The sequence below is a fragment of the Blastomyces dermatitidis genome, assembly GCF_000003525.1.
Source record: "Blastomyces dermatitidis ER-3 genomic scaffold supercont1.13, whole genome shotgun sequence".
Lineage (NCBI taxonomy): Eukaryota > Fungi > Ascomycota > Eurotiomycetes > Onygenales > Ajellomycetaceae > Blastomyces > Blastomyces dermatitidis.
In genome coordinates this window covers 684,912-708,363 of record NW_025544786.1, presented here as the reverse complement: position 1 = coordinate 708,363, position 23,452 = coordinate 684,912, and the positions used below count along the sequence as shown (strand labels likewise).

Below are 23,452 nucleotides of genomic sequence, written 5' to 3'. Positions count from 1 at the left end.
AAACAAAAGTAGTATTTATTTTCAACCTAACATGAGGACAACGAAGATTACTTGCATGATGGGCATGAGTTCAATGGATTTTCAACAAGCGATCCATGGCGCAGCTGGGCGATTCTATATGTATATTTTATTCTTGCATTTCTTTTTTCTCATTCTCTCTCATCTTCTTTCATTGGGCATATCTGAATCTCATCGTCAGAATGCTTACAAATTATCTAACGTGGGTACGAATTCAACCACCCACGAGCTGATATACGCACATGCATGCTCACATCTCCTTCTTAATCCCATCTAAGTTCCGAAATGACTTGTCACCCGCAGACATTTTAGGGTAGTCGGTTAATTCATGCTAAAAAGCAATGAAATATGTAATCAGTCTATCCCTGAATTATTATTACCTTAACCTTAAAACCGTGAATCTTGACATACAACCAGGTAACGCCAAACCAACCACTCCATAGTTCCCCTAGTATATAAATAAGAGAAAATAATAGCGCCTTACTCCATCGCATTTCCTCAAATAAATGAAAACATCGACAAAATCTTTGGCACCAGAATAAAACCACTCCAGAAAACATCATGTTATCCCGTCCCTGTCAGTCCCGTAACCACCCTACTTCTCCTCCCAAACTCTACAATAATCCCCTTCAGCCTCTCAATCTTCTCTTCTAGTGCCTTAATCTCACCCTCCTGCTCCGCCACATCCCGCTGCATATCCGGCAATGCCGCCAACGCCGCCTTGGCCTTTTGAATGCGAATTTTCACCGCGCTAGCTTCCGACAGCAGCAACTTTGGGTCCAAAAAAGCAACTGCAGCTGCGTCTATGGTATTGGGACGCGCAGCGGTTGCATTGGCAGACGACGCTCCGTGGCCCGGCCCGGGTCCGCCGATAGCTGATGATGGTCCGTCATTGCCGCCTGTAGAGGTTGGGTCTGCGGGGTGTTGGTGCGGGTCTGAAGAGCTTGAGGAAAGGCGAAGGAGGAGGTCGTGGAGCGCGGGGAGGATATCGAAGGTTTGTGGAGGAGGGAAGGGGGCGGGTTGTGCGGTGTCTTGCGGCTCCGGCTGGAGTTGGGGCTGGGTCTGGGATTGGAATTGCTGGGAGAAGCTGGGTGTCGCGGGTGAGGATGTGCCTGTGGCCGGTTGGAGGGAGGAGGCTTTCTGGCCTGGGAGGGAGGCGGAGGTGGGTGTTCGCGAAGATGCCATTATAATAATCTCTGGGTGCTCCCGCCTAGTTCCGGGTTGTAGGTTAGTTAATTGTTATGGTTGTGATGCAGAAGCCCTTGAGCCGCCCTAGCTGCCGCCGTTGTCATCAGCAAGTGTGGTGGTGGCGCGCAAGGCAAGTAAGTGAGTTAATGTTGTAATCGATATCTCCTTGTTTTTTGATTCTAATTCCGGAGCAAACCCGTTTCGGTGACGTAGAACAACCCAAGCTGACTACGCAGAATATATTTAAGACTACCAAAATGCCCCTCCTCCCCCGCCAACATTTATTTCTCCTCCATACACATACATCTTTGCACATAGATAATACACTATTACCAGTTAAATCGCTAAACATAACCAATTGCTGCCCTTATGTTAATCAATTGGCGACAATAATTTACTAATTATCTCTGTACCCTCGACATTCCTCGTCACCATGGCCAAGGTCGACCAAAAAACTGTGTTGAGTATGTTAATATTCCTCAATTGCTTCACACAACCCCCTATATACCATCATTCTCTCAGAGAAACAGTTTATGATTAACGCCAACGCTGACCCTTAACAGTCGTTATTGACGGCTGGGGTATTGCTGGCCCCGACTCCCCTCCTGATGGGGACGCAATCGCCGCTGCTGACGCTCCCGTCATGTCCTCCTTCGCCGACTCCAATTCCAAAACTGCACAGGGCTATACCGAGCTCGACGCCTCCTCCCTTGCCGTAGGCCTCCCCGAAGGCCTCATGGGAAACAGTGAGGTGGGCCATCTGAACATTGGCGCCGGCCGCGTTGTCTGGCAGGATGTCGTACGCATCGACCTAACCCTGAGGAAAGGAGAGATGAACAAAACCGAGAACATCGTCAAGTCGTTCCAGAAGGCGAAAGATGGCAATGGGCGATTGCATCTGCTCGGCCTCATCTCTGACGGCGGTGTCCATTCGCACATCAACCATCTGTTCGGACTACTACAGGTGGCTAAGGACATGCAGGTTCCCAAGGTCTTTATCCATTTCTTTGGTGATGGGAGAGATACGGATCCAAAGAGTGCGACTGGGTATATGCAGCAGTTGCTTGATAAGACCAAGGAATTGGGTGTGGGTGAGTTGGCGACTGTGGTTGGGAGATATTATGCTATGGATCGCGATAAGCGGTGGGACCGTGTCGAAGTCGCTATGCACGGGCTCGTTACTGGCGAAGGAGGGGAGGAATCGACGGATCCGGTCAAGACCATCCAAGAGAGATATGAGAAAGGGGAGAATGATGAGTTCTTGAAGCCAATTATTATTGGAGGAAAGGAGAGGAGAATCCAAGGTACATTTCGCCTTTCCCCCGCCGTGTATTTCGTACTTGCTTACCCGAATATACAGACAACGACACGCTCTTCTTCTTCAACTACCGCTCTGACCGTGTGCGGGAAATAACGCAGCTCCTAGGGGACGTGGACCGATCGCCCAAACCAAACTTCCCTTACCCCAAAGACATCTCTATCACAACGATGACCCAATACAAGACAGACTACAAATTCCCCATCGCCTTCCCCCCACAGCACATGGGCAATGTTCTCGCAGAATGGCTGGGCAAACAAGGTCTCAAACAATGCCACGTCGCCGAGACAGAGAAATACGCCCATGTCACCTTCTTCTTCAACGGCGGCGTCGAGAAGCACTTCCCTGGCGAGGAGCGGGAATTAATCCCGTCTCCCAGAGTAGCGACCTATGACCTCGACCCGAAAATGAGTGCTGCTCCCGTTGCGGATAAACTCGCTGAACGTATTGGGGAGAAGAAATTCGAGTTCCTGATGAACAATTTCGCCCCACCAGACATGGTGGGTCATACCGGAGTGTATGAAGCTACCATTGAGGCCGTGACGGCCACGGATAAGGCTATTGGACGGGTTTTCGAAGCCTGCAAGCAGAATGGATATATTCTTTTCGTTACTGCTGACCATGGGTACGTTTAGTTCAAGTAAATGTAACATAACATATATCTGAAGTCTGAAATACTAACAACGCTGGTACAGGAACGCCGAAGAGATGAAGAACGCTGAGGGAACACCCAAAACGTCACATACGACCAACAAAGTTCCCTTCATCATGGCTAATGCCCCAGAGGATGGAGCTTGAAGAAGTCCGGTGGCGTTTTGGGTGATGTTGCGCCAACCATCCTCGCGGCCATGGGCATTGAACAGCCCAAGGAAATGACGGGACAAAGTCTTCTCGTCAAGGCTTAGAATGATTCTCTTTTTGTGTTGAGTGTAGTATCAGGATAGAGATAGACGGTCTGTATTCCTTTCTTCGAATGTGCGGTTTGTTTCATTTCTTTCTCTCCTTCAACCCTTCCATCCATGAAATGGACTAAAAATATTAGTACTTAGGGGATATAGACGCGTGGTAGAGCTATGACCAGTGCATATTTTGGCAATATCTTAATTTATAGTCGAATATCTTTTTCGTTAAAATTTTCTAGTCTTGGGGAAGTCCATGGTAAAGCACGTTGATGTGACCGCAACTTGCGGGATATGTGTGTGTCATTGAGCGATGATAGCTCTGAACAGCTGCTGTCCTTTTCTCGGTGCAGATAAACAATTTGAAGCAAATGCGGGTGCATGCTATAGTCAGGAAAAATAGTGCGCTAAACAAATACGCCGTTTTAACCCTCTTTTCCCTTTGTCAACCTCTGCTATTGGCACTGCTCTGTTGTCTTTGCAGCTGCCTGCGCTTGACCGTATTCCTAAATCTGTCAATTGCATTTGTCTTGGTCGCCAATGAATCTAGTTCCTCAGTCGCAATCGGTTCCCTTATAGGGAATTTAACCTAGAACATTCCCAGGATACATATAGTGGGGCAAATGCTCCCAAGGCTCGGAACGGTTTCGTAATAATCCAGTGTTACAGAGGGAAGATATGGCTCTGGGCAAAGGAACTGGACCTGGTCATCAAGTCATTATATTTATATAGGACCGCATTGATTGTCACTATCAGGCAGTAGCTGTGCCTTCTGGAGGCTGTTGCTGTTGTAATTGCGTTTGTAGTTGAATAATCTGCGAGAGAAAGGATCAGACAGGTGCTATAAAATGAGACGCTGACCAAGGGTGGTGCATACCTCAATCTTCTTTTTCTCGCTCTTCTCTTGAATATCACTTATTTGCTTTTCGATTCGAGTTCTAGTCATCTCTCAAGTTAGCGATACATGTTGGTGAACGAAGAAATGTAATGCCCTTGTAGACAGGGCAAATATCCTTGCGAGAGTGGAAGGGGTGTTAAGGCGTGCACACACATCTCCTTTTCGATAAAACCCAGACGTCCGTCTACAGCCATCACGGCATCATGCTTATCTTGCTTAAGAAGAATCGGGCCAACCAATTTGTATATGTTCGCGTCGCTTTCAAGGGACTTGAATTCCTGTGTAGAGGGGTAATTCGAGAATATGTCAATGTGATAGTCCCAACCAAGGAATTACCAGTTCTTTTCCGCACCTTCTGTACACTTTTATTCTCCTGCTGCTGCGCTTCCAATTTCTCGCGGGCCTGTACAATCTCTTGGAGCTCTATGATAGTGCAATGATGGGTCTTAGTGGGTGTCTTTCATAGAAATGGGCTTGTTAGTGTACGCACCCGTTTCAAGCTTCTGGTACTCATCACTAAGCGCCTGAAGCTGTTTCTGTGGATCTGCCATGGCGACAATATAGAGAGGCGTTGTATATTAATATTAATGTTAGGGCAGAGGCTTGCTGTCTTTGAAAAGATGCAGGGGATGGTGTCAAGACAGGATGTTTGTCATGAAACCACATCTCGATGGCAACCGCACTAGCGCGGAGTGTCGCCTGCACCTCACCCCATATTTAAATATCTCATTCCAATCCACAACTTTCCACCTGCCAGCAACAACAGCCCCTGTTCTCTCACTTATTTAACTTGACATCCAAAGTTACAGGATATCTCCAGTTCTTGTCCAGTGCTGAATTTTGAGCGGCATCTGAGCACCATTCTACATACCACGCATTTCGTTTTGCTTGAGCGGGGGGTTACTTGTCGCAACCGCCGCCAAACACCCAGCGGAGGAACGTCAAATCGGGTCTCAACCCAGAGATCTATATTAGGTCCAGTCGATTAGAATTATAGGTATACCTTGCCGCCATGAGCAATACGGATTTCCTTGGACGGGCTATAGACACCGTGAAAAAGGCCATCGAACATGATAATGCCGGCGAATATGAGAAAGCCTACCAGACCTACTATTCCGCCCTGGAGCTGTTCATGCTCGCTTTGAAATGGGAGAAGAACCCAAAATCGAAGGAAATGATTCGAGAAAAGACTGGGGAATATATGGAAAGGGCTGAAAAACTGAAGAACCACCTGGCAGGGAATGATAATAGGAAAAAGCCCAGTGCTGTAGGAGCGAATGGGAAGGTCGCACATGGTAGTGGGAAAGGAGCGTACGTTTACCCCTAGACCCTGGCTTTTGGGCTGTTTTGTGTATCTAGACTACCTCAAAGCCTTAATTCACGAGGGTATGTAGCTGACATTTGCCGCCTGAATTAGGAAAGACGACGACGACGAAGACGCCGAAGCGAAAAAGTTACGAGCTGCCTTAGCTGGATCCATATTATCTGATAAACCAAACGTCAAGTGGGATGATGTTGCTGGCCTTGATCAGGCGAAAGAGGCTCTCAAAGAGGCGGTTATTATGCCCATGAAATTCCCCCATCTTTTCACCGGCCAGAGACAACCGTGGAAGGCTATATTACTTTATGGGCCACCAGGAACCGGCAAATCGTACCTCGCCAAGGCAGTAGCTACGGAAGCCAATAGCACTTTTTTTAGTGTGAGCAGTAGTGATTTGGTCTCCAAGTGGATGGGTGAGAGTGAAAGGTAGGGAAAATATTATTATATGTGATATGTGTTTAGTGCCCCGGCTTGGGATTATGTCTAACTTCAACTTTCAGGCTCGTCAAGCAATTGTTTAATATGGCCCGTGAGAGTAGACCAGCAATTATATTTATCGATGAGGTGGACGCCCTTTGCGGCCCCCGTGGTGAAGGAGAGTCAGAAGCGTCCCGTCGCATAAAGACAGAATTGCTCGTACAAATGCAAGGTGTCGGGAAGGATTCTGAAGGAATCCTAGTTCTAGGCGCCACAAATATCCCCTGGCAATTAGATATTGCTATCAGACGACGATTCCAACGGAGAGTCCACATCAGCCTCCCAGATCTTCGGGCAAGGATGAAGATGTTCATGTTAAATGTTGGAAGCACCCCGTGTCATCTGACGAATGCAGATTACCGACAGCTCGCTGAAATGAGCGAAGGATACTCCGGAAGCGATATCAGCGTCGTTGTCCAAGACGCGCTCATGCAACCTATCCGAAAGATTCAAACTGCAACCCACTATAAGAAGGTATCTCATCCTTTTCCTTACCACTGGCCCTTTCCTCTACCATGCTCGCATAAACATGGGTATATTATCAACGACTAACAGATATCTTTCAGGTAATTGTCGACGGGCAAGAGAAGCTCACACCATGTTCACCTGGTGACAACGGAGCCACGGAAATGACCTGGGCAGACATAGATTCAGATAAACTTCTCGAGCCACCACTTCTGCTCAGAGATTTCATCAAGGCGTTGAAGTCTTCGCGCCCCACCGTGAGCGAAGACGATTTGAAGAAAAATAACGAATGGACGCAGGAGTTTGGTAGTGATGGATCGTGATATATTACATGTTTCCGTTTTACATTTCTATTTAGAGTCATACATGTTGCTTCTCTGGATGTTATGAGGCGCCCTTGTCCAGTTCTGATGAATGAATTATGAATGGTTGCGAGGCGCATTTTCGTCTTTGTTATCAAGTTCTGCTACCCTTATTGTCGCTTGATTATTTTGCTATCTCTTTCCTCAGATGGAATATTTATGATGAGCGCCTCTGGCTAGCCAACCTCAACCCCCTTTCTCGTCCGGATGACGATACTCACATTGGTTTTTGGCACTTTTGTTCATCTCATTCCGCTCAGGTACATTCCTCACTTCCCCGGTAATTAAAAAACGTTGGATGATCTGTCATATCTCCACTCCCCTCTATCATCCACACATTTCTATTATCATTTCAGCCGGGCGCGACTCAAAAGCGGAAATAGTGAGCGGTATAGAATAAATAATTATGGATGCCTTGCGTCTTACATGCAAATAAGAAGAAACCCAGAACGCCAGAAACTAATTATTGAGAACGCCAATGTACATCATATATATAAGGCTTGCCTATCAAGCAGAAACCAACTAAACGAGAGAGTTGAAGATCATCATTATGCAAGCGGGGTTATAAAAAGGAAAAGAACACAGGGAAAAAGCTCCGTAGAGCAACGGTAGAGAACCCCAGAAACACCGGGCAAAAGAACCATCAAGTGCTGTACATGGTAAGCAATGGATGAACATCAAGCGAGAAATACTCTCCAATTCAATCCTCTAAAAGTCAAGAAATTTGTAGATCGCATAGAAATAAGGAAACAGACGTAGAAGAAACGAGAATGGGAACCTTTAGACCAGAGTATATCAAATACTCTCAGCCGGTACGGCTTTCCTTCTCATACTCTCCCTTTTCTTCAATACCTCCCCCTTTGCTCTGCGAAGGCCTTCACCAAGCTTCTTTGACTTGCTCCATTCGGCACTCATCATCTGCATCCGGCAGACAGCCAAGATTGTGCAGGCTACAGCTTTGAGTTTTAGCCGAGGGTTAAATTTCTTTCGAGGGCTTGGGGGCTTCACTCCCATTTCAGCGATCATTTTGAGATCGGTTTCGTTACTGTTTACAAGAAAAGTATGCATGTCAGTCATGACCATTGTTTGAAAGGAAGGAGGGGGACAAGAAGAAAACACTGCCAAGCTGGGAACATTCTGACGTACCAGGCAATCCGAACCCGTTCACCCAGCTCCATAAGCCCCTTACTCCACGCAAGGTCCCTGCGGAACTTCTCCTCCCGGGCCAATCGTGCCCTTAACCACATAATTTCCTTGCCTAAGCCATTTATTTCCCTGGCATGCCTTCCTTTTCGTTCTGAATGCTGCGTCAACTCATCTAGTAGAGCGTCGTATCGGTCTTGTAATGACTCTAGCTCGCGATGAGCCGCGTCTGCTTTCTTCATGGAAATGGCGCGCTCGTCACGCACTCTCCGTAGGTGTATTCTCAATTCATTAACACGGGCGTCACGCTCGGAAAGTCGCACTGCTAGAGATTCGGCTTCAAGAGTCGAGGATTTAAGCAATTCGTGCAGGTCTTTACGCTCCTCTTCGTTTACTGTGGCATGTTGCAATTCGTGGTTTTGGCTTTTTAGATCTTTCATGGACTTGTGCATGTCAAGGAGCTGGCTGCGGAGGCTTCGAAGTTCCCCTTGGACTTCAAGTGTTGTCGGAGACCCGTTGGAAGAGCGAGTTGTTAGCTCTTTTGCTTTGAGCTCATGATTTTCCCGGTCCAATTCTACGATACGCGTTTTCAGGTCGCGGATAGAGGCCTTGAGCGTCGATTCACGCTGAAGTGCGTCTCTTTCTTGGCGTCGTGCATCTTCCAAGCTTCGCCGCAGGATTGAAAAGTCGGGTGACAGGGACGCTTCCACGCGAGGAGATGCCTGGTTGTTTAGGAGGGTCTCGAGTTCTCGGGTACGTAATTCAAGTCGCTCAGCTTTGCTTCTAGCGGCAACGAGTTCACGGTCGCGCCTTTCTGATGACATGAATATCTTATCTTGCAGTTGATCAATCTCTCCAGACAGTCGATTCTCCTCTGCTGCCGCCCGTACGATTTCATTGTCAAGATCGGCTTGTAATTTGTCTTTGGTTTCCAACAAAGTTCTCTTTTCGTCTCTCAGGCGGCTCAACTCGTTTTCGAGTCTCAGCTTAGATTTTCGGAGGTCAATCTTTTCCTGATCGAGGCGATAAGTATCATCGACTTGGCCTTGAATTCGACGGATTTGGCTTTGCAATTCATCACGCTCAGCTTCTAGTTCAGCAGATGCCATGCGTAGATTATGAATCTCGATGTTCGCGTTGGCTAGGTTGTCCCGAGCAACTTGTCTCTCTTTATTAGCCGCTTGCAACTGTTTCTCCAGATCTGAAGCGCCCGATTTCTGCTGATTTCCGGCAAAGGCTCTCTCTTCCTCAAGAGTAGCTTGCAATACCACAATATCATCCTCTAAGGCTTGCAACTTCTCTCTTAGGCTGCTTTCTTCCCGCCTAGCTGCCCTTAATTCTTCTTTAACACTCAGTAGTTCCTGCCTCTGACTTTCGGCAGCTTGGCGTTTGGACGCAATATCATCATTAAGCTCTTTGATTTGGCGGTTCAGTAGTTCCTCGTCTTGTAGATGGCGTTGCTTCTCGCTTTCGATGATATTTTGGAGTTTATCTTCGCGACTAGATAGTGTTGTTTCGACGTTCTGTAGTTTGTCTATCGTCCGTTTATACCCAGCGGCTTGTTGTTCGACCTTCTCCTTTTGAAGTTCCAAACTCCGTTTCAGACTATCCCACCTATCCCGATCTGTTGCATGCTGACCCTCTCGATCTTCGATGTCATGTTTGAGGGACTCTATTTCATCGTGAAGTTGGTCTAGCTGATTCCTATGCTGCAATCGGAGTTTGTCCGTGTCGTTCATGTATTGGTCCCTTTCCGCCTCGATTTGTTCTTCAAGATTCGATATCCTCGTCTTTGCCTGGGCCAGATCACGCTGAAGACTAGCAGACTCGTTTGTAAGGGCATCATGTCGAGTTTTCAAGACATCCTTCGCATTCTCTCCATTTCGAATATCGTCGTCGGCGTGGTGTAGACGTTCCGAAATGTCGTCCCGTTCCCTTCTAGCAATGTCCCGCTCATGCTGTGCTAAATCAATATCGTCTTGCATCCTCGCTTTCTCGGCAGATAGGTCCTCTTTAAGCCCTTCAATTTCATCTTCAAGCATGGCTACCTCCCGAGTCTTACTCTGGAAATTTTCCTCCAGTACATTATGCTCCTTCCGGAGTTTGTTAAGTTCGTCCTCCAACTTGTGAGCTTTCTCCTCGAGTTGGCGACTGAGCCCCTTTGTGTAGAAGGATTTGTCAGTCATTTCATCTTGAAGTTCCTTCAAATCTTCCACGGCTTGTTCCTTCTCTTCAATCGCCTCTTCACACTTTGACTTTGCTTCCCTTGCTTCTGACCTGGCTTCCTCTAGACTCTTTTGGAGGTCCTCTAACTGCTCCTTGGCCCGTTGAAGTTCGGCTTCAAGCTCAGCAACCGAGCTCTTCTCATCTTGCTGCTTTTCCTTCAGATTTTCAATCTCCTCTTTCTGGTTCTCAACAAGTTCGTTCTTCTGTCTGAGGTCATATTGAAGATCTTGTATCTCTTCCCGAAGTTGCTGTAAACTTTCTGACTCATTTTCTTTCATAGATTCCAACTCCTCTTGCAGCTCATGAAGTTCGTTTTCTTTGCTCTCCAAGTCTTCGCGCATTTGGTCCAATTCTCTCTGCACATTCTCATTAACGTGTCTCCGATTTGCCTGTGCCTGCAGCTCTTGTAATTCAACCTGACATCCGGCCAAATCCTGCTCCGCGCGCCGAAGACTCTTTTTGCATTGATGTAAATCCCTCTCCATCGTGAGTTTCGTGACCTTGAGTTCGGTGTTTTCTTGTATCGCGGCTTGGGCAAATTCGGGTTTCGACAACTTAAAATTTTGCTCTAAGAAATGGATCTTTAATTTTAGACCGAAATTCTCCTTGTCGAGTTTATTAATAACCTGCGATTCAATTTAGAAACTGTTAGTGACCTGTATAGGCTTTGGTTACGCGCAAATCAAAACTAGAAAGAGTACATTTTCTTGTTCCTTTAATGTCATCATATTATGTCCATCCCCGACAACGTTGCCATTCCTCCCTGGCAGGGTAGGGAGAGGGGTGCTCTGAGCGCTGCTGCTGGCTATCCGTGGAACGGGCGTAGGGTCACCGTCAAGGTTCGTGGAGTCATCGCCATATCCAGTCATATCCATGTTTGGCAACCCCGGGGTATTGCGGTTACTGTGATATCCATTTCTCAAAGCCGCTGGCGTTTCAGGCCCAGAGCGTCGACGTGTCGAATTATTATGTCGGATAAAGTTATTCCTGGAAACGCTATTCAACATCGGAGTAAATTCTCCCTTGGGCGGGGGGATAGTTGGAAGATTGCGGCGGTCATGGAGAGCATTTCTCGTCGGGTTTAGTCGTGAGCCCGCTCTGGGCGTTTTTAGGCTGAATTCAGAACGCTTTCGACTTCGCCCAGTTTCGAAGCCTTTGATTAAATCATGGTCTTTGGAAGGCGATTGAAATGAGTTTTCAACGGAGCCTAAAGCCGACAAATTGTTTCGCGCAACGCTGCGGAAGCCATTGGTCAAATAAGTCGCGTTCCCATCAATTTCGGTGCGTGGGGTATCGATGTAAGGCAGTGCCATTTTTGCCCTATAGATGACGGTTAACCTGAATCGTGCTGGGCTGGTCGTATATTCATTATAAGGAAAATCATTGAATGGGAATGCGTACCCCCCAGAACCTTGGTGAGAAATAAAATACGCGGTGACGATGCGGAAAGATGGGTTTGGATTCTTGGATGCTGCGATGTTTACATCTAGCCTAATCGGGCGTAGCGCACTCCCGCTGCGTATTTTCAATCGGCAAAACATCGGCCCGGGTGTTTGCAGAATTGGTGAGGTCATTGTGACTGGAAAAATATTCAAAGGTTGCCCTGAAAGTGAATAGATAGCAACGTTGGATTAATATCAACATGGCGCCCCCTACAGATGAGGATATCGAGTGGTTTAGGTCTACATTTCGCCCTATTCCTAAACCCCAGATCCCAGATGATTGCATCGAATATTCACTGTATTGGATTTCCCCAGGTAATACCGACTGCACAGGAGGTGGTGCTGATTTAATTCGGAACCGCCTCGCCGAAGTCCAAAGAGCCGCAGCAGAGCTCGCGAAAACGCACTTGAAAGACTATATATGGCAGCGTGATGCGTTTATGTTGGAAATGATTCGAGAAGATGGTGAGCAGGTTCGTTTAGTTGGCCCTCGGATACCAAAGTATTTGGAGGGCGCCCAGACGTAGGAAAACTAACCATATCTTTCGCGAACTTGCGATAGGACTGAATTTACTTCGTGGACGAACTGTATATGGCGACTCAATCGAGGACGAATGGGTTATTGTTTATATATTGCGGGAGTTGACACGACAGTTTGAGGACCTATGGGTGAAGGTCTCGGATAGTGATGGCGAGTTTTTGCTAGTGGAAGCCGCAGCAACACTGCCATCCTGGCTCGAACCAGAGGTTGCAAATCATAGAGTAGGTGATGAATACTCCTAGAACTAGATTCGATATGCTAACATCTTCCAGGTTTGGATTCACAAGAAACAACTACTCATCATCAAACCAGATAGAGTCAAAGGATCGACCCTTAAACCTCTAACATTTCGAGAGGCGAGGGAAATAATTCTTGTAGAACCTAAACGATTAATGCATTCCCCAACGATCGAAGCCGAGGCGTTTTATCGACTTCGAAATTACCCGAAACAGATTGCTGACAACCTCCACACGTCCCCAATTACTATTCCTCGGAAGCTTGCGCACATCCTACACATGAAACCGGCTTATATATCACCGGCGGTCGACGCCTTCTATATTCGAGATCCGATATCCTTGCGACCCTTGAAGTCAAAGGACACACGCGAGCTAATATTCAAGCCTGAGGATTTAGTCACCGTCAGCGTTCGCTTTACAAGGGTTGGGTACGCACAATTAAAGAGCCAGGATTTTGAACTGCCTCCAGCCTGGAAGGATAAACTCCCACCTCAAACCGCGAAAGCGGATTATGCTCGCGCTGAAACGGGGATGAAAGTCACTAGTGGGTTTGAAATGCTGTTGTCAGACCCTCAAAACCAGGATAAAGTAGCAGTAAGGGAAATAAAACTCGTACTAGGAGATATTGAATCTGGAGATGAGAAATTACCTACGAATGATGAAATTGAATCGACCTGGGAGAAACGTGAGGATGACGAGAAGTGGCTGGATATTAGCTTCGAGGACCTTGAGGAGGAGTTGAAAGGCCGACATGGGACTGACAAAAGTGCTAAACCTGCCCGTGCATTTGGCGACCAAGCTGCTCAAGAGAATCTTCAAAGAATAGTGGAACGGTTCGAGCAATTTTTGAATGACGACCGTGCTGGTCTGGATGGGGCCGATTTTATTGACGAAGTGGACTCTGATGATTTCGATGTTGATAGTGAAGATCTCAGTAGCGATGGCGAAGATAAAGAAGTATCATTCGACGAGGATGAGTTTTCGAAAATGATGCAGGAAATGATGGGACTTCCTTCGAAGCCAGAAGGGAGTGCCCGCCCCATAACGTCGAAGCGATTTAAAGAACTGGACTCAGGCGATGATGAAAATGAGGATGACAGCAAAGAGATAGAAGATTTATCAAAACAAATGGAGGCTGAATTACGAGCAACTGGCGTCCTCGATTTGGATCCAAAAGGAAAGGGTAAACAGGCTATTAAAGGAAAAGCGCGAGCTCGTCCCAAAAGGCCCTCGGACGGAAACCAGGAAATTGAAGGCAACACCGACGATGAGGAAGACTACCATGCTGAGAGTGTGGACTTCAATCTTGCTAAAAATTTGCTCGAGAGTTTCCGCAGCCAAGCTGGCTCAGCAGGACCCGGAAGCAATTTGTTAGGAATGATGGGTATGAAATTACCCAAAGATGATCGTGAATTGAAATAGAGAATTAGAAGCTACAATATCACCCATATAATGAACATATAACATTGAACGAGGACACAACAGACAAGGATAGCAGCTAGTACCGAGAGATCAGCTTCGTTTGCTCGAATTGATAAACTACTAATCCGCTATTGGCAGACAGAAAGTTGTGGCACGCGCCTTTACAGAAAATACGATAATCTAACCCAGCCAAACAATTATATAAAGGACATCTAAAACTCACATGATTCTGTACGTAGACGCAATTGTCCAGGTGTACACAAGTCGTTTGGTCGCGTCCGGCTCGATATGATACACGGCATAACATCCACATGAGCATTCACCAAACTTCCTCGAGTCCCGGACCTGGCTGAACTACTAAACCTCCATCCCTCCAACAAATTCCACGCAGCCACTCTGGGCCAACCCTCGGTCCCAATCAGTAAACGCTTTCCAAGACATCTATCCCTTCACAACAACTCCAGCAGGATCAAATGGCACAACTTCACCCGCTGCGTTCACCATTGCTGGTTCAGTGTCGCTGCGAGCTGTAATGTAGAATTAGCAAGCTTCCTTTTGGTGTTGAATCATTGATCAGGGTCTACCGTACAATCAACAGTGGAAGGAGCAGCAAGGGCAACAACCAGGAAAGAAAAGAGAACGACTACGGGCTTCATTTTGGGCGAGATGGCTTCGATGGTTTAGGCAGGAACTTGAATGAGGAGAGGAAGTTTGTTCGATTGGAGAGGGACAGAAGTCGTCCGGCGACAGACGCAGGGCTTGTCTCGTTAACGGAAAAGTGGTCTGAACAAAGTGAGGGTTCCACAGGACGCCAGATCAAAAGGATGAGGAAAGGAATCGTGTACTCCCAGCTTTAAATGGATGTAAAAAGAGGAAAGAGGCGGCGGGCACAATATCACAAGATTTGCGGATTTGGTAAAAGTGACACAGGAATAAAAAAGCTTGAAGCGGGCCACCCCCTTCCCGTAGGGGACTTCGTGATGTATATAAAAGCTGCCAGAAGCTAACAGGAGACACAGTGAAACTAGCTGTGCGGCAGACATGTTAGAAATATGGCGCTATTTCTATCGAATTTGAAATTATTCGTCCACGTAGGGTAACCATGATGTTTGGAGAGGCTCTGTCGCCCCGTTCTCGTTTGCTAGCGGTGGATACCCAGAGGAAGTCCAGTCTCAAGTCTGTTAATCATGGAATTCGATATTTTGGAAAGTGAACATCGGATAATGACGACGGAAGTTGCTTGGTTCATAACAGTAGCACTGGAACTTGGCATGGTTGCTGAAACGAGGCTGAGACGAGAGCTGTTTTCAGGCACGGTGGTTGCGTGGCCATTCGAAGCAGCGCCAGATTTATATCTCGCCCTGGTCACTATTCAAGAGCTCGAATGTGATGGTGATGGGAACCTAAAATCCTTTAATTCGCACAACCATAGCTCGTCTTGTTGTATGGGCTTTTTTACTGCGTGATCGTCGGTTGGTAGGGTGGTTCCCTCGGGCTTTGTGCTCACTAGATAAATTAAGCTTAAATTAAGCTATTGGCTAGCGTCGGAGCCCCACTTAATCTTTTGTTGAACCATTTTAGTATACAGCGTTGTATTGCATAACTGTGCTCTTCAGCTAGTTATGTATATTCTGAGAATTTCAATTAAGAGGAAACTGAAGCAGTTCAGGTCACTTTAAGACTCTATGATTCACTACTCGTCCCGAAGCAGCGATGGCACGAGTAGTGCATAATCTGTACATGGACTATGTGGCCGTGGCAACGAGCCGATTCGCTTCGCCGGCCGGTGCTTGCAAGCGTTAAAGTATTCGACATCACCACTTGGCTTTCACAGCAGAGGAGAAATTAACGCCCACAGGGAATACGGCTTATAAACAGTAAGTAGTATCTATCTCCAAAGCTGTATCTCCTACCCAGACATTGACGCTAGTGTTGACCAAATTAGATACATGAAAATATAAATGCAGAAGCAGAAATACAGAAGTGAAGATACAATATATTTTAAAAGGAGAGAAATCCAGAAATCCAGGAACACAATATTTCTACTAGATTTTCCCCCTCTGGATTAGCGCGAGTTGTCTCACCACTATATCTTAACCCTTCCCTCACCCTCCTCACCCTCTTTCCACCCACTAAGAAGAAGCATGATGTGATACCTCCTCATCTCTGTCAAGTTTACACAATGGAGCGATTTCTTTTCAGCTGGCCTGTGGAGTGGGAGATGCGGCCACCTGTAGTAAAAGGGACACATTTGCCAACATTCAACATTCCCTTTTCTATTCCTCACTTTCCAACTGGTTTTGGCTCTGCTTTGCTACCAAGATCTACAATCTCCCTCCACTTTTTATTCTTATTGTGAGCTCCCCGTAATCAATGGAAAAAACTTACATCTTAGTTTTTTGTTTACCTCGCAAGTTTTTGCACAATGGGGAGAGGATAACTCATGAAATGAGGGGACAGAGGGCCAGAGATGCTGGTTTTAACCTGGACAAGTCCAAATTAAGTGAGAAATGAGTTCTCAGAGGCTTGGAAACTGGTGTCAAGCCCATCCGCCCCACAGATGGGCCTTCAAATTAACTGGGTTGAACATGGAGCGGACTTTCATACTGTTAAGAAGGAGCTCATGGAGTAAGAAGATATTACTGTATTACAGTCTATTGAATTGACCACGCCCAATTAGTCATTTGATGTATCAACTCAGTTACAAATAGCGAACACATTTGTAGACTCTGTAAGAGATACAATACTCTTTGCATAACTGCGCGAGAGCTCAAACCAATAATTGAGTATATCAGGAGAGATCGGATGTCTGCTGCTCGGATGAGGATAATTTAAACTGGCAGAGTAAAGAATAGAGAGCACCTGCACCTATACTTCATATCTGAAAGACTCAAGTTATAACATGAAGATGAGAGTTCCTACCACTCATGCTAATTATAAGAACCTCAGTGACCTAGACGTCAGTGAAGATAATCTCTCTTCTGAAACTTGAATGACTTCAGAATACTGTCATAGTCTATAAATCAACTGCAAGAAAACATAGATATAGAGTGAGTTTTAGAGATGAAACAAATCTCACAGCTTGATTGATGATAGAAAATATATCATTTATCTGCCTCTTCATTGTAAATGAGGTTTCCAAGATGACAATTCAACAGACAAGTGCCTAAGTTGTACATTTCTCTGTGTAGTTTGGATTAGTCAAATCCCTTCCAAAAAAGCCCCGCCCCCGCCCAAGTCCAAAAAAAGCAGAAATTAAAATTATAGAAATAAGAAAGGCACAAAACATATGATAGGCCTTTATGAAATGCAACCCTAATCTTGTCACATTTGACAAGGCCATAAGATCAAAAATCACACAGTGTAACTCCAGGAACCTTTTTCATCACCAAGAACACAATATATCTTTCTGAGACAGGGAAATAATCCTGTGATTGCAAGGACTGCACTACATTAAGTAGTTTTGATGTCACTTTGCAATCTTTTCATTGAAGTAAATATATCCTTATCATGTTCACAGTAATGGATCTTTCAAAGCACACTGAGCGCGCTTGCAGGGATCCCAGCTAGAAGGATATTCTGGGGGTGCTCTACTAGTGCAAGAGTCGATGGCCGCGGCAATTCATCACTTACTGAAGTTAAACCTTGAGAATTGCCTCCATGCCAACTGATTCACCCTTGATTTGTTGACAGATGTAGACCGCCTGGGCCTCAGACCATGCAATGTCTGTGTCCGAACATTCTGCTGGCACAAACTTTGCCTTTTCAGTCAACTTTGTACAAAACCTTCATACAGTCCCATCAGGGCAGGTAAGGTGATAGCCAGTAAAAAGAGCACTGATCCAGTGCTGGTAAACGAATTCGCGGCCCATGAAGATCGAGAGTGCGGTCAAGATAAAGGCGTTGTAAATGGAAGATGGTTGGGAAATGGGAGAATGGTTGCGGTTTATCCCGCCAGGCAACAATAGTGTTGTTGTGCCACAGCGTAGTTAGTGGAATTCACACTGCAATGAAATTTTGAAAATAAGTATTGATACCTAATTTCATTTTTATGAAAAACATGAATATCTTCAACATCGTAATAGATATGAGTCCTATTAATGAGAGGTAGTGAGGTTGCATTTGACAGTTATATATATGGATATTAATTAGAGTTAGTTAACTTAGATCAAATAGAATAGATTATATAAATTACACTATTTCATATATTTCATATATTTAATACACGAATACACGCCAAAAAATACGCTAATTGTGTCCTCGCGCTCCCTCCCAGTCACGGGGAATATGTACTTCACTTCCGCTATCTTCTTCCTTGTTCGACGTGTCAAGTCAGACGGCGAGGCTTGGAGCGTTGGCTACATGCGAGAGAATAACTGTATATGAAGCGCCAACTTCCAATGTCCTAGCTACCACTACTCCGTAGTTAAAACAGACTGGTGAAGCGGGGAACGAGAGCCAACGCTTGCAAGCCCCAGCCTCCAGTTTTCATATCCAACTCCCTAGTTAACTACCCCTCTGCTACGTGGGCACCTGCTTCGTTACAAATCACACACATTTTCAAAGCTTCCACAGAGCTCTTTTTGGCATCAAGTCCTGTCTCGTTCATCACCGCTTTGCAGCCCCTCTCCTCATTACTTCTCCTTGAGAGGGGCTCGCCGGACTTGCCCGCCAGCAGCGACGCAGCCCTCATGGCTTCTCCCGCTCAATGTTTCTACTGTTTTGAATGTCTATCTGCTGTCTTTAACGGCACAGATGCTCCTAGTCTTGCAGTGGTAGAAGACCTGTGGGAAGCATTCGAATCTACGAAAGATCTTGCTTTGCGAGCCAATTTTCAGGATCCTGCAGATCACCTGGACAACGGCGAAACGGTTGCGAATGGAGATCGTTCAGAAATGCGAAACGATGACTGCGACGAATCTGACGATGGAGCTGAAATTACAAACCCCCCTCAGAGGATGCAATTGCCTAGCATTAGCCGCCTTCAAGGGGTCTCGTCATCCCACTCGTCCAACTCATCTACCCCTTCTGCACTCTCCCATAGCTCCTCGCGCTCCGCCTTGACAAGCGCATCTTCTACAACCTCTATTAGTCCAAGAGCCTCTTCTTTGTTCTCACGATCAAAAGGAACTGCGCCAAATTTTTCAACTGATACTGCTGACATGTCATACCCATTATTCGTCACCTGGAACACCCTCTCCACCAGCGGTCATAAATCGCTTCGCGGCTGCATAGGTACATTTGAGCCACAGGAACTGGCCGCTGGCTTGAAATCGTACGCACTCACATCGTACGTTAATAAATATATATTTGCTCGTTGCTCTCTACATTTTTCGACCCGTTTACTGCAATTATCTATTAAAAGTTAGAAATTCCTAACTAACAACCCGCTCCAGTGCTTTCGGTGACACGCGTTTCCCGCCTATCCCAGCATCCCTACTTCCTTCCCTTTCTTGTTCTCTAACCCTCCTCTCCTCTTTTGAACCCTGCTCCCATGCTCTCGACTGGACCCTGGGCACCCACGGCCTACGAATATCTTTTATATACCGCGGAAGACGGTTAGGCGCTACCTACCTTCCTGATGTAGCCGTTGAGCAAGGCTGGACGAAGGAAGAAGCCGTGGAAAGCTTAATGAGAAAAGCAGGCTGGGAGGGCTACAGTAGCAGCAGTGCTGGCGGTAGGGTGGCACGCAGATTTCTTCGAGGAACTGCGAATTCATCAGCCAGTGCAAACTATGCGACGGGGAAACCGTGGGAGGACGTTTCTGAGTTTAAAACGGTTAGGTATCAAGGGCTGAAGGCGAGTGCCACTTTTTCAGAATGGCAGGAGTGGAGGAAGTGGGTGGAGTCGTCCGGCAGCCGACGGGAACTTCTAGAGTCGTGCATGTGAATGATTTGGAGATATATTATTTGTTCTTTCTCCCTTCTGTCCCCTCTTCTTTTCGATCTCCAATTCCTTTTTTCATGTTATTTTTTCTTCTCCATCCTTAATTCCCATGATTTCCGATATATCCTGCCCGGTTCTTTTTCTATTCATAGAATTCCAATATTATTAAACTAACATAAATGGAGGCTGATTGTGGTACCTACTTCTTTAATATATGATTATTCCGGTTACAGGACACTCGCGGATAATTGTTTACATTATAATTACGCGTAGAGTTTGTCATCGCGAATTATTTTGGTAATGTTTCCACTTCAGCAGACTGGGCTACAGCATCCCAACTCAGCTTTGTAGCTGCTCGCATTTTCTAGCTGTCGGCCGCAAAACCACTCCATCACGATTCGCTTCGCGTCGGGAAGGGTTTCGGCTGGCAATGAACTGAATTGCTACGTGGTTAGGCATTGGTCAATTTACTCATCTTCAGTGTATATATTTTCTCATAATCCCAGTGCCGTAAATGATATAATTTGCACTCAAATAAGTAGTAAATATTTGACAGGATAAAACAAGGATGTAAATTGATTCCCAAGGGAGGATGCCACATAAGAAAAGCACTGCAATTGGTATATATTCTCCATTCTGAGGAGGGAAGAGAAAAGTGTATTGTTTCACAACCATCAAACCTGTGATGTTAGCTGGAGAAAAATAGCAGAATGAAAAACTATTGGACTAGAAAAGGGAACAAGAGATTTGTGTGCATCTCCGAGGCTATTAGTCCGGACGTACGTGGAGTTAAGAAAACATTCTGTCACTCCGCTAGAGTCCTCAGTTTCGAAAAGAAAAAGAGCCCGAAAAGGGCCAATCACCGCGGAGATGGAAAGGGAATTCACAAATGCAAAACAGAGCCGAAAGATATAGAGACGTATCTCCCACAAGGTCCTCTTTAAAATTCTCTACAGCAGGATCACCGGCGATTTGAGCTCGACTGCCACAATCCAGTAACCGTCTCTTTTACTTTACGCTCCTGCTGCCGGATCTGTTCCTCAGTTTGGCCCCTAGCGTTGCCCCTACTATCAATCTCCATGAGATCTTCATCACCAGGATGACCGCTCGTCGCCCCATCCGGCTGTTGTCGCCCGCTGTCATCGACGACATTGCTCCCATTAACGTGCTCTGGCTTGGGGTCTACACTCATGGCGCCCTCCATCATTAGTCCACCACCTTCTCGTAGCTTGTTAATTGCCCGCACGGTATCGATGGCTTTGTGAAGCGTGCGCCTTGCATTGAAGTTCTTCTTGACGACAGGTAAGAGATCCTCGCCAGAACCCATGCGCATAGGCGATGATGGGTCCATGGGGTCGGTAGGTGGGTTAATCCAGGGGTGCTGAAGCGCTTCGTGTGCAGTCATTCTTGCCTTGGGATCGATTGTGAGGCAGCGCTTGATGAACTCGCGGGCGGTTACGGAGACTCCGCGCCAATACTCGAGGGGAGTAAATGAGTAATCCGCAACGAGGATGGCTTGCATTTCTTCGAGATTTGACTCGCGATCGAATGGAGTGTAGCCGCAAAGGAGGAAATATGTTATTACTCCGATGGCCCAAATATCCCTTTCCAGAGCGAAAGGAAAATACAAGATAAGCACGTTAGTTGTGCCTAACATGACAAATGGCGCGTTGTCGAGGGAGGTAGAACATACACAGGCTTCCCATGGCCGGTCTTTTTAAAGATCTCTGGGGCCATATAGCCAGGGGTGCCACAGGTGGTGGTTAGAACATGAAACTGTTCCTCATCCATGATCCTCGATAAGCCAAAGTCTGCAATTAGTAGGTCTGCATTGTCTTCTGGTGTGCGAAACAGGAGATTCTCAGGTTTTAGATCTCGATGTACGATCCCGTGGTCATGAAGATACGCGACGGCGGAAAGGGTTGCGCGGATCAGGTCAGCTGCATCGGACTCGTAGTAACTGCCCTTACGGCAAATTCTGTCAAATAGCTCTCCCCCAAGCGCAAGATCGGTGACGAGATACACTAGAGAAAGGGAAAGGAATGCAATAAGCTCTTGTCCCCAAAAATCGTTTTGAAAGCGTTCAAGGGAAACTGTAGCTAGGCACTTACGGTTGTTCATTGTTTCAAAGTAATCCACCAGCGTCAGAATATTCTGATGTCCCATCGACACTCTTTTGAGCACGGCAATTTCATTCCGGACCTATCTCTCAGATCTTATCAGTCCCCCACAGTGCTTTCGATATTGCCAAAGGCACGAGGTGATAGGATTTACCATGTGTTCCCTCCCCGCCATCAATCGTTTGTTAATAACCTTCGCGGCATAATACCGGCCGGTGTCAATATGTACGCATTCTTTTACCACAGAGTACGATCCGGCTCCAAGGGTTTTACCGGTTTTATATCTACAGGGCTGGATTTGTGGCCGCGGGTTGCTTGGGGGTTGGGGAGTCATAACGTTGGTGGGCTGTGGTAAGCAGCCGTTGGAGTCCCTCTATGCGGCGACGAGGGACTGTGCTAAGGGCCGTCAAGCAGTCAGGAGGGAGAAGATCTAGGGCTTATGTTAAGTGCCGTTAGTATGAGATTGACATATAAATAATTGCCCCGGATTATATAGTGGGGGTTAGGTTGTGCAAAAACATACATGCGCTGCGCAATTGGTGCGTTATCAGAGGCGGGGTTGGCGTGATGGTTGTCAACCAGACAAAGAAAATGTAACGGCAGGGGGAATGGAATTAGGATCAGGACTAGATGGAAGGTATCACACAAGTAGGAGATATTTTTAAACGGCTAAATAGTTTTCGCTGTTTTATCGGCTGGAGGTGTTTCAGGTTTGTCTGGAGCATGAATAGAGTCAGTACAATCCGCCGTCAGGTGATCAAGGTCGCGCCTTGCTACGAGTACAAATATTATGTACAGGAGTACAGGAGGAATAAAAAGTACTAAGGGCCTGTTCGGTGCGTCCGTGTGTACTCGTTCTTTTTGTACAGATCTCCACTTTTTTTAAAAAGTACAGCCCCAATATCATGACTGTTCAGTGGACAGAGTATCTGTACTAATAGTATAGCTGCTTTTTACAAAGTACAGATGAAAAAGATCAGATGTTCAGTGAATTGAGCAGTCATACTTATATCTTTTACTAAGATCTTATGAATAAGTCATATTTAACTTCAACAGTGTGTGATGGTGTAGAATAGCACTTTTAGAGATAATATAGTATAGAATAGTGTTTATAGTGAAGACAGTTAACTAATATTGATTAGAAAGAAGCTTATAAAAACATATTCTTTTTAAATGAACTCTGAACTCTGTTTAAAAAGAATGTATTTTGTAAGCTTCTTCTTTCTTCATTCTACAGAAGAATATTGTCAGTAAAGATTATTAATATGAAAAATAGTCAATAGTAGAATAATAATAAGATGAATAAGCAGATTCTATAAATCATGATTCAACAGTATATCAGTTCTCATTAATAACTGCTTATTAAAATAGTCAGAATGAATCTGATGATGAGAATCTCTTTAATATTATAGAAAAGAATATTATATGAAAGATCTTTCAACAGTACTCTGTATACTGCTCAGCTGCTGAATTCAAATACTCACTCTAAT

General features: G+C 45.9%; 9 protein-coding genes across 12 annotated transcripts; 5 read left to right on the top strand and 4 right to left on the bottom strand.

The window, feature by feature from the left end:
• Positions 1-2: 2 nt before the first annotated feature.
• Positions 3-2,969, bottom strand: BDCG_09009 (uncharacterized protein). The gene has a single exon (XM_045424784.1). The coding sequence runs from the start codon at positions 1,201-1,203 to the stop codon at positions 583-585; it is 621 nt and encodes a 206-aa protein (XP_045273420.1). The 5' UTR covers positions 1,204-2,969; the 3' UTR covers positions 3-582.
• Positions 592-4,646, top strand: BDCG_09008. 2 transcript variants are annotated; one of them, XM_045424782.1, is made up of 6 exons: positions 592-1,340; positions 1,455-1,670; positions 1,770-2,510; positions 2,567-3,149; positions 3,220-3,499; positions 3,574-4,646. In XM_045424782.1, exons 2-5 carry the CDS (start codon positions 1,640-1,642, stop codon positions 3,320-3,322), a joined length of 1,458 nt encoding a protein of 485 aa, XP_045273419.1. In that variant the 5' UTR covers positions 592-1,340; positions 1,455-1,639; the 3' UTR covers positions 3,323-3,499; positions 3,574-4,646. The 2 variants fall into 2 exon arrangements, with proteins under 2 accessions (XP_045273419.1, XP_045282788.1); XM_045424783.1 differs by having other exon boundaries at positions 1,159-1,340; positions 1,443-1,670; positions 3,220-4,646.
• Positions 2,974-5,083, bottom strand: BDCG_09007 (prefoldin beta subunit). The gene is made up of 5 exons (XM_045424781.1): positions 4,812-5,083; positions 4,674-4,744; positions 4,475-4,599; positions 4,301-4,361; positions 2,974-4,238 (listed from the first exon to the last, which is right to left on the bottom strand). The coding sequence occupies exons 1-5, from the start codon at positions 4,870-4,872 to the stop codon at positions 4,176-4,178; spliced, it is 381 nt and encodes a 126-aa protein (XP_045273418.1). The 5' UTR covers positions 4,873-5,083; the 3' UTR covers positions 2,974-4,175.
• On the top strand, positions 4,923-8,479 carry BDCG_09006 (vacuolar protein sorting-associated protein 4). Its single transcript, XM_045424780.1, has 4 exons — positions 4,923-5,632; positions 5,739-6,068; positions 6,143-6,593; positions 6,686-8,479. The coding sequence occupies exons 1-4, from the start codon at positions 5,334-5,336 to the stop codon at positions 6,905-6,907; spliced, it is 1,302 nt and encodes a 433-aa protein (XP_045273417.1). The 5' UTR covers positions 4,923-5,333; the 3' UTR covers positions 6,908-8,479.
• Positions 6,784-13,176, bottom strand: BDCG_09005. 2 transcript variants are annotated; one of them, XM_045424778.1, is made up of 5 exons: positions 13,151-13,176; positions 12,971-13,075; positions 11,017-12,906; positions 8,093-10,941; positions 6,784-7,991 (listed from the first exon to the last, which is right to left on the bottom strand). In XM_045424778.1, the coding sequence occupies exons 3-5, from the start codon at positions 11,887-11,889 to the stop codon at positions 7,742-7,744; spliced, it is 3,972 nt and encodes a 1,323-aa protein (XP_045282786.1). In that variant the 5' UTR covers positions 11,890-12,906; positions 12,971-13,075; positions 13,151-13,176; the 3' UTR covers positions 6,784-7,741. The 2 variants fall into 2 exon arrangements, with proteins under 2 accessions (XP_045282786.1, XP_045282787.1); XM_045424779.1 differs by having other exon boundaries at positions 6,872-7,991; positions 11,017-12,919.
• On the top strand, positions 11,890-15,042 carry BDCG_09004 (regulatory factor Sgt1). Its single transcript, XM_045424777.1, has 3 exons — positions 11,890-12,222; positions 12,320-12,519; positions 12,571-15,042. Exons 1-3 carry the CDS (start codon positions 11,958-11,960, stop codon positions 13,954-13,956), a joined length of 1,851 nt encoding a protein of 616 aa, XP_045273416.1. The 5' UTR covers positions 11,890-11,957; the 3' UTR covers positions 13,957-15,042.
• Positions 15,043-15,143: 101 nt separating this feature from the next.
• Positions 15,144-15,428, top strand: BDCG_09003 (uncharacterized protein; the record flags this gene model as incomplete). Its single annotated transcript, XM_045424776.1, has 1 exon — positions 15,144-15,428. One exon carries the CDS (start codon positions 15,144-15,146, stop codon positions 15,420-15,422), a length of 279 nt encoding a protein of 92 aa, XP_045273415.1. The 3' UTR covers positions 15,423-15,428.
• A 2,774-nt stretch (positions 15,429-18,202) lies between these two features.
• Positions 18,203-20,496, top strand: BDCG_09002 (ammecr1 family protein). The gene is made up of 2 exons (XM_045424775.1): positions 18,203-19,246; positions 19,353-20,496. Exons 1-2 carry the CDS (start codon positions 18,648-18,650, stop codon positions 19,843-19,845), a joined length of 1,092 nt encoding a protein of 363 aa, XP_045273414.1. The 5' UTR covers positions 18,203-18,647; the 3' UTR covers positions 19,846-20,496.
• BDCG_09001 lies at positions 20,275-22,682 on the bottom strand. 2 transcript variants are annotated; one of them, XM_045424773.1, is made up of 5 exons: positions 22,486-22,682; positions 22,117-22,398; positions 21,954-22,044; positions 21,536-21,866; positions 20,275-21,446 (listed from the first exon to the last, which is right to left on the bottom strand). In XM_045424773.1, the coding sequence occupies exons 2-5, from the start codon at positions 22,294-22,296 to the stop codon at positions 20,804-20,806; spliced, it is 1,245 nt and encodes a 414-aa protein (XP_045282784.1). In that variant the 5' UTR covers positions 22,297-22,398; positions 22,486-22,682; the 3' UTR covers positions 20,275-20,803. The 2 variants fall into 2 exon arrangements, with proteins under 2 accessions (XP_045282784.1, XP_045282785.1); XM_045424774.1 differs by having other exon boundaries at positions 22,117-22,392.
• Between the last annotated feature and the right edge of the window lie 770 nt (positions 22,683-23,452).